This window comes from Nycticebus coucang, chromosome 5 (genome assembly GCF_027406575.1).
Source record: "Nycticebus coucang isolate mNycCou1 chromosome 5, mNycCou1.pri, whole genome shotgun sequence".
Classification (NCBI taxonomy): domain Eukaryota; kingdom Metazoa; phylum Chordata; class Mammalia; order Primates; family Lorisidae; genus Nycticebus; species Nycticebus coucang.
In genome coordinates this window covers 134597063-134612799 of record NC_069784.1, presented here as the reverse complement: position 1 = coordinate 134612799, position 15737 = coordinate 134597063, and the positions used below count along the sequence as shown (strand labels likewise).

The 15737-nt window shown below is 48.8% G+C and overlaps 1 protein-coding gene across 1 annotated transcript in view; it reads right to left on the bottom strand.

The window, feature by feature from the left end:
• The window catches only part of IGF2R (insulin like growth factor 2 receptor), a 120781-nt gene that overhangs the window by 39497 nt on the left and 65547 nt on the right, over positions 1–15737 (bottom strand). The window contains exons 12-21 of the mRNA XM_053591105.1: positions 14461–14601; positions 13116–13259; positions 11761–11898; positions 11028–11175; positions 10449–10626; positions 9887–10002; positions 9318–9486; positions 7876–8055; positions 2632–2733; positions 1287–1388 (exon numbers count right to left, since the gene is read on the bottom strand). Coding sequence (XP_053447080.1) covers positions 1287–1388; positions 2632–2733; positions 7876–8055; positions 9318–9486; positions 9887–10002; positions 10449–10626; positions 11028–11175; positions 11761–11898; positions 13116–13259; positions 14461–14601 — 1418 coding nt within the window. The remainder of the gene's footprint in view (positions 1–1286; positions 1389–2631; positions 2734–7875; positions 8056–9317; positions 9487–9886; positions 10003–10448; positions 10627–11027; positions 11176–11760; positions 11899–13115; positions 13260–14460; positions 14602–15737) is intronic.

Genomic DNA, 15737 nt, shown 5'->3' with positions numbered 1-15737 from the left:
CTGGGGGTGTCCCACCTCGCAGCTCCAGCAGCATGGGGGGGCACCAGGGAGTATCCAGGGGTAGCCAAGCCCAGAGGGACGGTGTGGGGGGAAATGCCCAGCAGCACACTGGTGGCCCCCCTCCTGGGAGCCTGTACCCCTTCCCATCAACTCTGTTTCTACTTTTGCTACCCAGAGCTGGTCTCTCGTGTCTACAACATGCCATCTCCTAACTGCCCTGCTAGTGCCTGCTTCCAGAATGTTCTCTATGGGGTTCATGGTCATCTCTCCTACTGCGTTCTCTGCAGGCCTCAGGGAGGTTCCTGCCTCTATACTAGTCTAGGCAGCCAAACATGCTCCAGCTGTTGCACACCTGTCATACACACCTGGCGTAAAGCAAGCTCTGCAGTCTCTATCTGGTAGACAGAACAGTACTACCATTAACTTCAACACAGAGACCCTTATCAAACACATTATGAAATGGAAAAATCCCTGAAAAAGACACTGGAGGACTTCAGGGAAGGGGGACACGGCCCAAGTGCTGCAAAGGGTCAGGTCTGCTTGGATGTTCGCCTGGGCTGGGGACGAGCCGTATGCCCCTCTGCAGTTATTTTACCTACACAGTTCTCTTGTGTGTCAAATTTTTGTGAGACATTCTCATCCCATCCTCCTATTTTCAAAGCTTAATCTCTTGTTCCAACGTGAATTTTGTTACAAAAATTTAAACACACTTAAATCAAGATTTTTTTAAAAGAAAGTTTTCTCTTTCTAGTGGTGCTTAGTTTGTAACAGAATGGCATTAATTTGGAGATTTTTCTGCCTTATAGCTCCAGACACGCCATCGCATGAAGCAAGTGCTGAGAAAGAAATTCTAGAGCACAGCCATCCAGGCCATTTCCCTTTTACAGAGTAATGCAATTCTCATCTCCTCTTGACTAGAGGTTCAGCTTCTGACTCATGAGGTCCAGAAAGAGGCCCAAGAATCTGTATTTCTAATAAGTTCCCAGGTGACACCGATGCTGCTGCTCTGGGGACAACTGCTTCACATATAGCAACAGATCAAAAATAACTGACTATTCAAAGAATGACAGTGCCCAGGTAGGAATTGTACCAAGATGGGGGTGATGGTTTTACTTTATTTCCCCCCTAAATCTGGATTTGCTGGCCTCCTCCCAAGTGAAAGCCGCCATTGCAGTGCCCCAGGCAAGTCCCGAGGACACCTGCCTCCCCTGTCACCACTGCAGGTGGCTTTAGTGCTCTCTCTCCTTGTCTCAAAGCAAATTGGAAATTCACTGTATTGTTCTTACCACAAACATCTTCCCAATGCCCCAGACCACGTATCCTTGCGAGCTGTTTAGCGGGTTAAGATTAAACACAAATCCACTGTTGGGATCCCTGATGGAGCAAGTCTACAGGAGACAAGAAGGGGGAAGAGACATGGTCAAGCAATTCCACAGACACAGGCACCTCCAGAGACCCACACACATGTGCTACACAAGAGAGGCTTCCCCATTTACTTTAGAAATCTCCATCAAAAATGCGGCTCCACGAGTGCTCAGCAGCCCTTTCCAACACAGCATCTGAACACACCAAGTGTAATTCCTGACTCAAAGACACTGAAGTTACCTGAATTTACCTCACCTTGTCAGGATACTGTTAGTACCTCAACAAGAAGCCGTGCTAACCCCTAAGGAGAAAGTGAGGTGGGAACCAAGAGACCCGTAATTAATTTTTTAAAGAAAACGAACATCTTAAGAAATCTCGTGTTCTGTTTTGGGCCTCAGTTATTCACTTAAAGGAAATAATTCCTAACGAAATGCGATCAGGTAACTGGCATGATCCCTGCTCTTCTCCGTGTGCTTAATTCTGCCCCGGGCCTCCTGCATCCACCAGCTGCAGGCAGTAGCCCCAGCAGCACTGTCCAGGGAGCGGCGGCCGGCATCCTACCGCCCTCACTGACCCCACGCAGAGGTCATGCCTATGCATGAGCCACGTACTCTGCTGCAAAGAGCTCTCAGCCTAGCAGGGGCGAAGCAGGAGGGAGGGAAGCAGGTGCCACCACTCGCCCCCTGGGGAGTCAGAGAGCATGGCAGAGCAGCATGGTGCCACGCTCTGCAGGGGGCACCCCCAGGGAAGGGCGTGGGCCAGGCTGAGAGCAGGGGCTGGAGCTGCGGCTGCAGCAGGCTCCAGGCACAGTAGAGCACCGAGTCTCGAGTAGCACATTAAACCTGCGGGTTCTAGCCTCTGGGTAGGTCGTGTTAGAGCACAAAGGCCTTATCCTGTAGGCAGGACAACATCGACACCTGCAGGCTTTACCACTAGTTGCCAGGCACTGAAGGGGTCTAGGTGTAGAGTGACCCACCAGCCCGGCAGACCCTTGCAGTGTTCCAGAACCCCCAGAGCCCACCAGATGCCACGACCCCAAGGAAGGGACATAGTATGTAAAAGAAAGAAAACCACAGTGAGGTGGGAAGGGTGTAAACTGAGAGGCCTGCTTCTCAGCCCCAGGATCTATCTCAGAGGGGGTTGGGGAGAGAAATGGGGAGAGGGTACAGGGGACAGTGACACAGTAACTGGCTCCGGAAGCAGAGGTGGGGCTCAGTTCAGGGCTGGGACACCGGGCCGGAGAGGGCTGGGCCAGGACACACACACCTGGTTTGTATCTGTCGTCGTCCGAACAGGACAGGCAGCTTCTGTATTCCACAGGAAACTGACCACACACTCCCAGTTGATAGAAAAGATGGGATGGCTGTTCTGAAAGGTCAAATCCGGAGAAGAGTTAACATGCTAACAGAGCCTGGTCTAGCCAGAAGAATGCCAGTCTGAGAAACAAGCAGCTGAAGTCTACTGAGTGTTTAGCGTGGGTCTGTCTAATAAGCTGAGCGCTTAATGCGCACCATCTAATTATAACCTAAAGTTCTCATCATCCCCAGGAGGCATCATCTCTTAGGCGTGAATGTTAGGAAATTCAGAGATGGTGCCAGCAGTAAATGGTAGTCCTGGGGTCCAGACTTGCTCATGCTTTCGAGAAACACTCTATGCCAGATGTAAAAGGGCTACAGTATGTGTGACTCTGCTGACATCAGCTCAGAATCAGGCAATCTGACCTATGATGCCAGCCATCAGGAGAGGTGCTGAAAATAACAAGTGACAGGAGGACGTCTGGGTGGCGCTCTTGTCTTCCTCACTGACCGGGTTCAGGTTGCACAGCTCTGTTCCAAGTCACAATCTGTCCAGTTCCACCCCCAGTGCACTGTGCCCCCTTTCTGTGCAGCACCACCCATTATGGGGACGCAGGTCACACAGCAGGAGTGTTCACCACCCTGACAGTTCTGTTAGGGCTTCTCTTAACTACGCCTCCTGCCATCCCATGAACCAGGTCCGATAGGCACCCACAACCTACAGATGAAAAAACTGAGGCACAGGGAAGACCAGACACGTGCCCAGGGTCACAGGTTAAGGAACGACAGTCATATGGCCTGAGCCCAGACCCTTATTCACCAGGGATCTCTGACCTGAAGGCCCCATTTGCCAGCTTCAGCAGCACTTCCCAGAATAAAAACACACCTGCTCCTTCCACCGGACAACGCTCTTGTCAGTAACCAAGCTCTAACCTGCCAAAGTTCTGTGATTTGCAAAACTATGAGCAAGTCCCTCAGTATGTCTTAGATCCACGCCCTGCGCCACTCCCCATAAACCCTCAGAGATACAGTAACAATGTGACATTACTCTGAAAACTAAAGTATCACAGAAAAGCAAAAAAATAAATAGATAAGCCAAGAAAACCAAAACTAAGGGTCCAAGAACTTTCTGGAAATACCCAGTACCCAGAGGCAACAAAAACCCAGAGAGAGGTAAGAGGCTGCCCAGAGGCAGTGGTCCCAGGATGTTCCAGGAAGCAGAGGCTGAAAGGGGTAACCTGGGCACACAGCTGTGGAACTAAAGAACCCAGGATTCCCTTCCTGGGGCTGAGAAGAGAGGGCAGCCCAAGCTCAGGGGAGCCGAAGACCTGTGTGCACAAACTCAGGCCAGCGCACCGCCCTGACAGAGCACAGACCCTGCTCGGCCAGCTCATCATCTCACTCCCCTGCCCAAGAGAAATAAAAATAAAACCCTAATTCAATACACCTGATTGAACAGACCAGACCCCCTCTTGGCCAAGGGGACCCCAGAGAAACCTTAAAACTTTAGTTCCTGGCCACGCCGGGATGGGAGGTACGCACATGGTTAACTGCCCTCAGCCTTTCCTCCCCGAGGCCTAAACAGATAATAATCTCTGACTGCCTCCTGACTTTTGAGGTTTTTGTTCCCCTGTCCCCCAATATACTAGACTTTTGCAGTTTTGACACAACTGACCAGCATTCCTTCCTAATAAGAGACCACAGACTGGCTCTGACCAGTCTACTGAAGCTGCTGCACACAGAGGCCTCTGGGTCCTCCATGTCACCTTTCACATCACGGGGACAAAATCTTCGCCTGCGGATCATGGAAATACCACTGTTTTTTGAGCATGAGACCTGTGAGGTGGTATGAAGCCCAAGTACCCATGGGCTTGCTTCTCCTTCCATAAATACTCAGGACTCCACCTGCAACTGACAGACTCTCGGCCCCACCCCACTTAGCACAAATTACAAATTCCTGTCTCTTTACCCCTCCCTCCAAGGACTCACTCTCAGCTTCTGTCTGTGACTTCCCAGCCTGCAAGATGCAGCCCCCGTGACAAGTAAGGCTCCCTTTCCAAATCCAGGGACCTCGTGATTCTTCAGTGGACAAGAGAGCTCTTTTTGGACTCTAAAGAAAGCAGCTCTTATTAAAAATAGTATGTCACCAAATGACACAGTAGCTGGGGGCTGCAAGCTGGTTCCAGAGGGACTCAGCCAGTTGACTTCAGGGAAGCTGGAGGAGGCTGAGACAAACCCTTAACCAAGTGGGCTGTGAATGATTTAGCTGCTAACGAATGTGACTTCCAGTAGTTCCACTCTAGATTTCCCTCACCATTTGGTAGTTTCCCAAAAATGCATGACCCTTGTATAAACCTAAAACTCCATGTAATAAAGCAATTGGTTTTGAGATAATAAAAAAGTTCTGGAAATGGATACTGGTGATCGATGTATAACACTATAAATGTGCTTCATGTCTCTAAGCCAAAAGTGGTCAATTTTATGTCGTATATATTTTAACATGGCTTAAAAAGAGAAGCAATTGAGTCCGTACAGAACGAGCCCAAAGCATTTTTATGCAGTTTGCTCCCCAGGCAGGCTGAGGATCTCAGGGCCAAGAGTGGCCCGATCACTTCCTCTACTTCTCAGCCTCCATTTCTTAGTCCTATTTTATTCCTATTTCATTTTATACACGTCCTTCATTTTCACCCATGGCCGGAGCCACAAAAACCTTCAGCTTCCTCATCTATGGACCTCAGGGTTTAGGCTACTGGGGCTCAGAAAGTGATACCCCAAAGACTGGCACGTTGCTGAGAGGCTTGAGGCGCTGCCTCTGGGTCCTCTGAACCCCACCGTGTTCCTTCCCCCTTACCCCAAGCACCGGGAGGGACTCTCTCTGGACTTTCCTCACCTGACCAAAAATATTGCTTTCCAAAACAACACAATTGCCTTCCATCCCATTCCTGAAACTTGGTTTTATTTTTTATTACTGCTTCAACCTCGCTGCTTGTTATCAGTCTATTCAGGATTTCTGTTTCTTCCTGACTCAGGCGTGGGAGATTGTGCATTGCCAGGAATTGGTCCATTTCCTCCATATTTCCTAGTTGAAGTTTTTGTAGTATCCGCAGATTGTACCTTGTATTTCAGTGTTATCAGTTGTCCTATCTTTCTCCTTTCTGATCAAACTTATTTGAGTCCTTTCTCTTCTATTTCTGGTTGATCCAATTATAAGTAGTCAATGAGTAGGATACATAAGCAATGATTTATCCTGTAGTTAAATCACACTCAATGTTACGTTATATTTTCTCATTATTGATGCCAGGAAGATCAGACATGGAGAGAAATGAGCCTGGCTGGGAAAGTCCTTGTTTCTCCATCATTTATGAAACATAATTTTGCAAGATACAAAATTCTTGGCTGGCAATTCTTCTGTTTAAGATGACTAAAAATGCTTGCAGACAACTTAGAGGGAGGTTTAAAAGAAAGGACTAAAAATGGGGCTCAGTCCCTAGCCGGGAAGTCTGCTGTCAGCCTGCTGGGTGTTCCGGGTAGGTTAGTTGTCCCTTTCATCTTGCAGCTGATAGAACTTTCTCTTTGGTCCCATTCATAGTCTGAATTCCATTGCTGACATTTCCACAATTTTCTTTTGGCTGGGGTCTATTACTGTAGCTCTGTTATGATCTTTTGTTGATGTTAAACTAGCTCGTTTTTTCATGTTGTTAGAATTATTTTGCTAATTTCTTTTCATCTAAAACCTCTTCTCTCAGCTCAGGGCAATAGGTTTGCAGGGTACCTTCTTCTTTGCTGGAGCTCTTAGTGAGGAAGAGGCAGCAAGGTCTCTGGGTGGCGCTTCAGTGTCCTACCCCAGAAGACGTACCCAGAAGGTGAGGGGCGGATGCACTGAGAGCCTGTAATGCAGCTGCTCTGTTTCATCCCATTCCCCTGTGCTTGTCACAGTCTAGCCTGTGGACTATGCTGGATAATCTTTGCGTAGAGTGGTGTGTTGCTCCCAGTCCAATGTTGAAAGCCAGGGGTAGGAGGCAGAGTTGTTGGGTGAGTCCCTCTCACGGAGGCTGGCATTGTGGGGGACCTCTCTGCCTGGGTCTCCCCATGGCAGTGGCAGTGGGAGCTGGGCAAAGCTATCTGGGTCATGGTCATAGGTACTGGGGCTGCAGGGGCTCCACCCAGATCCAGGTGCAACAGCAGCTCATAGCTGGCATGTTCCCAGTGAAGCTTAGAGGGTGGGGGAGGTCTCAGGTCTCCAGGGAGACCACTGGGGGCATGGCCAGGCAGCAGCGGGGAGCCTAGGGGTGGGGCTCTCCCCTGCCCGAGTCCACAAAGGCAGTTAGCTGTAGGCCTTCTCCGGTGGCCTCAATGGTGCCTGTTCTGCTTGAACCCATATTGGAGGGGGTTGGGGGAGGGCTTGGCTTCCAGGCATCGGGCCCTTGACGGCCTGGGAAGTGTGGGCGCAGCTCCCTGTCCCAAACCTCATTTTGTCTGTCACATTACAGAAAACAGGAAGAAAAGTCCCAACCACATGTGGAGGGACTTTCTCACAAGATAATACCTGCATCTTGACCTCACTCAAATTCCAAAGCAAATCACTGACAAGTCCCTAGTAATCATCTGTGGCCCCTCAAAAGAATTATCTAAGTTCTCCACGTCCCCACTCTCTCTATAAGCTTCTGTGCTGTGCTGGGTTACCGGGTGGTCACTCCCCTGAGCTACGCACACAGCTACATTAAAATAACACCATGTACGCCTCGTCTCCTCCTAATCTACCTTCTGTCGGTCAGTCTTCAGCAAACTTCCAGAAGACAAAGGGGAAGTTTTCCCTTGACACCCCCAGGACCAAACCACCTTCTCAGACCTGTTTCACTACCATCCTCAGATCATCCACTCACAAGAACTAAGAGCAAGACGGTGTCTGTCCACCTCAAAGAGAAAACCCACATCTAAAGGACATATATACAAACAGTGTATAGCACACCAAAGGCTCAAACTCCTCTGGTGGCAGATGAGGTTTGCACTTCAGAAACCACAGCCACAGAGCTGCCACTTACACCCCACCTGCCTGCTGCCGTTCTCACCACGCATTGGCCGTAAGCAGAATAAAGACCAACATAACTCCTCCATCCACCCCAGGAGACGGTCACCACTGTGAGGAGACCTACTAGGTGGTGCCCAATCAAAAGAGAACCCAGAGCAACTGCGGCCGTGGCCAGCAGTGCCTTACCAGGCTGCCCCGGGAGCAGACGAGGTGGATCCTGGTGGTGTAGGTGGTCAGCCTGCCGTCGCTGGTGGTGCAGGCAGAGCCGTTCACGTACTCCAGAAGGAGGCTGCCGCTATCCTCAATCACAGGGCCTGTCTTGGCCATTCCCAGGTTACTGATGGAGACTGTTTCGGCAAAGGAATCCTGCACCAAAATTGCTTTGTTAGTCTTTTCTCTCTGAAAACAACTGACTTTTTCATTACTAATAGTTGAGTCATCGTTGATGGTAGTTACGATCTGCAGCAGAAGCTGCAGCAAAAAACTGTCAAACACTGAACCACTATTTCAGTGGGGACTGTGTAACACACACAATCTCCTGAAGGCTATCATCCTCAATCCTAGAAACAACTCATGCTGACAGATTCTATTTTCTTTATTTTACAGTAGGGAAAAAAAGGCTCAGAAGTGTTAAGTAACTCACCTGAGGCCACCCCACTAACTGGAGCCAGAGTAGGAATTCAGAACCCATCCCACTGGTCCCAGAAGCAAAGCTCTGCCCTGCACTGCCTGGCCCCACCCTCTCCATCCTCTGGTCACCTTGCCGTGAGGCCAAAATGATAGGGCAGAGCATTGCCTTGTTCAGCCTCAACTAGGAACACACGTACTGGGCTGCTATGCACATCCAAGAATGACTCGGCAAGCACTCCACGTACCAATATGGGGGCTGCAAATGTTAGCAAGTAGGCACCTTCACAGATACAGATTCTGTGAGAAGTGAGGACTGGCTATACTTTGAGGCCATTGCTCCGAGAACAACACTTGCATACAGGTGCACCCAACCAGAAGCTCAATTCTTAACCCCAGAGTGATCTTGCCATCTGCCTTTAAAAAAATTCCCAAGCCACAATTAACATATGCCAGGAAAAGTACATTTCTCACATGCTGTTTTACAGAAGCCAACATCTGGAGCACATGGACATGTGTAAAATCCACTGTGTGCAACAGCCACAAGACAGCACAGGCCTGGCAGCGACTGCATCAGAGCAGTGGGGAAGTGTGGCCCAGCTCCCTAAGTGAGAACTCACGCACAGGGCTCGCCCACTCACAGGAACTCACCTGAAGCAGGTTCTTCCCCTAATTTATCTACCTGCTAAAGCACTCAAAAACACTTTTGGATTCAGGCTAGAGACAGCCATCACGCTTCTTCACCTTTCACGTGATTAGAGGTCACTAAAACCAGGGCGATTCCCAAGTTTTAAATCTGAACAATGATTTGACTATCATATACATCTGCCTGGAAGGCAGATCAGTTTTCAGGGAGGCCCCACCCCCTTGCTCGGAGGGCTTTCTCTGGGGAGGCCAGGCCAGCTTTGATCTGGGCATCCAAGAGTAGCTAGCTGCCTCCACCCAGTAACCAGGTACTGAGGAGGGCGGATGAGACGAGATGGGCAGGGCAGACGGCTCACCTGATCTTTTCTGTACTTCATCTGGCACGCCGACGCGTACCGGTCACAGCCAGGCACCGGGCTCAGCGGCCGACACACGTTTAGGTAGTACTTCCTCCAGGTGACATGCTCCCCTGAGGTGTCCATGGCGAACCAGTTTCCTCCACGCCCACCTTCAGATCGTGCTAGACTAAAATTTCAAAGCAAAATGTATGCCTTGAAGGACTTACACATTTCAGTATGAAAATTAATTTCTACGTAGGGAAGATACCAGAAGAAACACGTTCCCCCCAGTGAAACTCTGAGAGTGTGGCTGGCCTGACCTTCACTACCCTCAGCGCGCAGCGGTCCCTAAACCTGCCCCCACATCTCTATACTAACAGTAAATGACAAAGCTGAAGACAGAAGCTTTGCCATGGCAAAGACAGCTGATGCGACAAAGGCCAGCAGGCCATTATTAGAATTCATGCTGCTTAAAGCATCTGTCTCAGCCCTGCGCCTCCATCACCAGCTCAGCCACGTGCTCACTGAAACTGTCCACGACCTCAGCACCTGCAAAGAACCAGAGATCAGAACAGCTGACCCCTCACCTGGAGAGGTCATACTGCTCCAGCGTGGAGGGGTCAGTCACCACGCACTCCAGCGGCTCCTCTGGGCAGGCATAGCTGGTGTACCACCGGAAGTTGTAGGTAGAGTTATCCTCTTCCTAATCACAAGACAGGAGAGAATGGGGACTTGTGCAACTAGCGGCAGACACTTCACACACCCTGGGCACTCAGAACAACAAGGGTGTTGTTTCAAACAAAAACCATGTGAAGGAAAGCTAAAGTAAGCCTCTATGGAAAGGCAGATTGCCCAGTAACAAATTAAGATGGAGATTTAGTCTTTGTTATGTGGGGATAAAGGATGCTTGATGCCTTTGCATCTTTGTACCCAAACCAGCAGGCTTGTGGGCTATTGTTGAGGCGTACAGCCTACCAAATAAGCAGCTAAAAGGCAAACACTGCCTCTAAGCCCTGGCAAGTCTAAAAAGGACTAATTATGGTGATGATTTGGCCAGAAACCCAGAATAAAAATAGCTCTGTATCTAAATGAAGGGTCTACAGGGGCTCACAGCGGGTGGTGGGGTGGTGATGGTGTCCGGCTTCCTACCTGATACTCAGGGAAGCCTACTCCAGCCTCTCGATCACAAAGGAAAGTGATCAGGGTGGATCTCGGCGTGCGCCTTTCATTGTTATAGGGCGTGCCGTCTTTGTAGTTCAACTGGATCATCCCGTCATAATACGAGAGTTTGCCATTACTCAGGCCCAAGTTCCAGGTCCTCTTATCACTAAAATAAACACACACAAATTTCTCTCAGCAAAGCCCAGATGAGCACGAACATTCCGAGGCTGTGGCTCTGACCGGAGGGCCAGTGAGCGGTGTGCGTAGTCACCAGGCCGCGCCCAGACACCTGGGTGCAGACCCCAGGGGCCCCTCTGCTCTCCAGCTGCGGGGGAGGGCACCGCCCATCCAAGTAAGGTAGGACACAAACCAACTCTTCCGTCCCAAGGATGCAGCTTGCTCCTTTTCTGGGAAATTGAACTCTACCAGTTTTTAGGTCAGGTTTTATCAATGTTTCAATGCTTGTCATAAGGCAATGACCTTAGAAGAGAACACACCTATTCCTGAATAAAATATTAGTTAACACAAAACACCTAATAACAAACCCCAAACTGAAAACCGACTTGCCTTTTGGATATCTGACAGGCCCCAGAGTCCGGCTGACAGGAGTCCACAGATAAGGCACCACAAACGTTTATGTAATATTCATACTGCTTGGTCTCAACTTTATAGGCACCAGTTTTCTTTGTGAGAGGTGACAAATCAAAAGAAAACCCTGAGTGAGAACACAAACAACAGAAGTAGATAATGTCGGTCAGAACTCAACCAACAGGGTGACCTTGCCCCACAGTTTCAAAGAGAACAATTCTTCCCGAAAGCTTCACACTGGCAGGAAGACACTGTCCTCTGCAGGCCACCAAAGCCACAATTACCAATGTTTCCCTGGGAGGCAGAGTCAACACTGCCGTTCCCTTTTACTGCCTTAGTCTAAAACCCTATGCCAAGCCCCGAATTGCCAGTCGAATAAACCACCTGTGTGTTCAAAGTAGGATGACCACCATGTAATGTCTTTCCTATAAAGTCCCTCCAAGGTAGCTTTCATGGCTAGAGTTCATACAACAAGCCTTTTCAGACGTGATTTATTCCCTTGTGCTGGTAAGGTTTGGCATTCAGCAAACCTACATCAACAGTGATCAAGATAGTATTTTCAATATCTCAAATAAACCCAAGCATCAGATTTTCAAAATTTTGGTAAACTGGCATTCATAAAATACTAAACCCTCACAGAGAATGTTTAGGAAAAACACCTCCAGTGGTTGCAAGCCACACCACCCCACAGAGGGGCTGCTCAGACACACACCTGCCTGGGAGTCGAAGACGGTGCAATTCTCTCCTTCCACCTTCGCCAGCGCACAGGCGGCAGCCGTGTGCCACTCAAACTCATAGAAGCAGCCATCGGCCGCAGAAGTTCTCAACACTGGAGCACTTTCTAGATCACCTGTCAATGGAGAAGAAAAAAGAAATCACGACTCAATCAGTTCTTAAAAAGGGGCAGCAGGAAACACAAGGAAGGTCAAAAAATGGTCCTACAAATAAATACCAGGACGGTCCACTTATCTGTGGAGATAGACAATGGGATGGTGGATTCAGGGGCAGCGAGGAGTTAGCGTGTGATGGGGGCTGAGAGCGTCAGTTTAGGAAGATGGAAAAGGTCTGGAGACAGACGGTGGTAGTGACTGCACAACGGGAGGGTTTTTTGGGTTTTTTTGCAGTTTTTGGCCAGAGCTGGGTTTGAACCCGCCGCCTCTGGCCTATGGGGCCAGCGCCCTACTCCTTTGAGCCACATGTGCCGCCCCAACCGGAGGGTTTTTAATGCCACTGAACTGTGGACTTGAGAAACAACTGCAACAGTGAATTTTATGTTATGTGTATTTTATCATGATTTTTAAAAATAGCAAATGTTATATATATTTTACCATGAGTAAAAAAAAGCAAAATAGAAATGCTCCGAGCCTTTGACCTTAGAGTGGGAACTTATCCAAAGGAAATTATCGCAAGAAGAGGCAGAGAGAGGGTCTGTGAAAACACAATACCAATGCTGGAAACACACCAGCAATCCAACAATAGGGAAAAATATTTAAAAACATTAAAACCACACTGCGACCAACAAGGAAGTCTCCAAACATTATAAATAGAACTCTGAAACACAGAAGAGCGTTAACGAAATACCACATTTTGAGGAACATTATAAATGGGTGAATACACACAATGTTGACTTAGTAATAACACCATATGCCTAAAATATGGGAAACGAGAATTAGCATTGTGTTTAAATGACAAGATCACGGGCAAAATTTTGAAACCATTTATGATTTTTTTCCCCTTTTTTTGGAGGAAGTGAAGCAAGCCACGTGAGTGACCCCGCATCACTCCTTAGGAAGAGGATACCACACCAAGATTCCCAGCTTCCTTTGGACCCACCTGGTTTCTGCGTCTCAGGGTTGATTTGGGGTGGGAGATGGGGGGGGGGGGGGGAATCCAACTGATACATCTCTACCACCAGACAGTATGGAACCCAAAATGCTGAGGAACCAGCGAATCTCAGCAGCTCCCCAGCCAGCCCATGACCTTGCAGTGACGCATGAGGAACGTGCAAGTGGAGAACGCAGGACCCCTGGCAAACCCACTGGAAGATTCCATCCTTCTAATTTTTACCTGGCTTGCACACAAGTAAGATATTAGTTTTTATTTTCTTGCCATGACCACAATCATCGCCATCTGAATAAGAAAGATGAATGTTTCCTTTCTCTTTTATAGGAGAAGAAATAAATTTTCCCAGATTTTTACTTCCATTCTTATCTGTAAAAGACAAAGTGAAGGAAGGGAAGTAGAAGACATGGTTAAAAATGACACGAACCGTGGGGGAACACCAGCCCAGACTGATGCTCCACAGCCCTCTCCAGCCACCTAGCCCACTGCAGCCATCACTGGGTTTTCTTTTGCTTATTATTACTTTTGTAGAGATGGGGGACAGGAGCCGTCTCACTTTGTTGCCAAGGCTGGTCTCAAACTCAGTCCTAAATTGCTGGGATTATAGGTGTGAGTTTCCCTGAGTGTCACATATGGGCAGTGACAGATGCACTGAGGCCTTCAAGGTCATCTGTAGGTTTAGCAGGAAAGTGCCATGAATAATATCCAAGGCCCTCCAAGGGACCCAAAAGCCACCCATGCATCATCGCCATTGTGCAGTGACACGATGCCCCACTTTCAGGGCCTCGGCTACCCTGGGACACAGAGTCCTTTGAAAGCCAAGGTCAGAGTTTGTCTCATGACCAAAGCGGAAACTAAACCTGGTCAGCAGCCTGAGCAAAGTGGCCGCTTACCTCTTGGTTCAGTTGATCTTTACTATGAAGTATTAAAACCCTCTTCCAAAACTCTTAAGTAAAGACAAGGGCATGTCTGAACCTGCTTTGAATATTGGGATAATCCCTAAATATCCAGCCCAGGCTCATAATTCCTTATTGAATGTTTGTAACATAACATTCTCAATACTCTCACTGCCTGGCATTTTCAAGGTGTGTCTTAAATGAAAAACAACAAACATGCTAAGTCTTCGAGAAGTCTCCATAAGACATCTATGGGACCCAAGCAGTTAGACAGAGCAAAGGGGCCTGGGGATCAAGCACTCTTTCACAAAGGCTACAGCAGAGAGTCCACTTGTGAACAACTCCAGGCAGTAACGTTTAAAGAATCAAAATCGGCTTCACAAGGACTGGCAATGTTATTTGTCAGGCCAGAAACTGAAAAGATGACAAAGTACTTTCCAACATGGCCCTTCCTGCTCCCAGTTATGGCTTTAGCCAAATGCAGGAGACTTCGGCCAACTGCAGAGTGCATCAAGCAGTCACCAACATTTAAGTCATTTAAAAAATCCTTTAACCTTTCTATGCTGAACCCACATAATAGAAAAACCACGGGAGAATTTTCTAGCTCACTCCAAACAGGGCACTGCATGCTTCCCGGAGAGTCTCCCCCAGACCTTCCCTCAGGCACCACTCACCTACTGCACACACCGCTGCCTCCTCGGGACAGCCTCTTGCCTTGCCCTCCTGCAGCACTCTGTGACAGATATTAATGAAAAAATGCTTCTTTTCTGTTTCCGTCTGGCTGCCATCCACGGCTTCCCAATTCTGTTCTGGTTCTGCGACAAAAAAAAAAAAAAAAAAAAGAAAAAAAGTTTCTTTTAGCCAAAGGCGATGATGACTTCTCTGTGAGTCACACTTAAATGGTGGAAGCCCAAGGTCAAGGGCTTAGAGCTCCACGGGCTGGAGACTCAACCCCCAGCAAACAGGCTTCTGGAACTGGGGCAGGCTGAAGGCCCAGAAATTCGGAGATTCTCAGATTTCTCATTTAATGTGACAGAAACAACACCCCAGTACTTCATCAGAAAAGTAGTCTCAATGGGGGGATAGAGAATTGAACAGCAGAATTCTCCCAGGTCCCATAACATAAAATCAGAACCTAACAACCACAAGGAAGCCAGCCCATGTCCCGGGACCCGGCAGAGAAGCAGGTCACAGACAACACACAGGCTTCGACCCCTTCAACCCGTGCACAGATGCAGAGGGACTGCGGGGCGACACCTGGTACCACGGAAGGTCACTGAGCTCACGAGGCCAGTCAAGGTGCGCAGGTGCTGGGCGAGGTGAGGGAGCCACACCCTCACACACACCCTGTTGGGGCCATGGCAGGAACCAGGACTTTGTGGGGGAGGACGTGAAGAGATAAACGTACATGTCCTCATGTGAAAATGCTCCTGTGCATGTTGAGACTGGGGTTTGGAAGGCAAAACCCCCAAAACTCCTGAGCGGCGAGACCACACTTACAGAGAACTATATTCGAATGTGAACAGCCTACACGAGACCATGCAAGACAATGCATCTAACAGGGACTGGCCCTAGATGTGGAAAGCGTGGGCCAGCACTGGGGGGCAGGGAGTAAAGTCCTAAAATGGGACTTGTCTAGGAAGTAGGAAAGGGCTTTATCTCCCCTCTCAGGGCTTCCTTGGGGCTGGGGTTATCTACACGCAAATGCTACAAAATATTTCAGATTCCCAGAGAACCAGATTTGGGTCAAAGGTCTTTGAGTGAATAAACATCTCTTAGTCACTCACAGATCTTAAGTTATGTCTTGTGCACAGTGACATTTAAAAAAAAAAAAAGTTGACCGAGGGGTCCTACTATGACTGCTGGGCCTGCTGCTGGTGCTCAGGCTTGGAGGGCAGCCCACATGGGTAGCCCACATCAAGGGATGCATAGTCCTTGAAAGGGCTCTGAT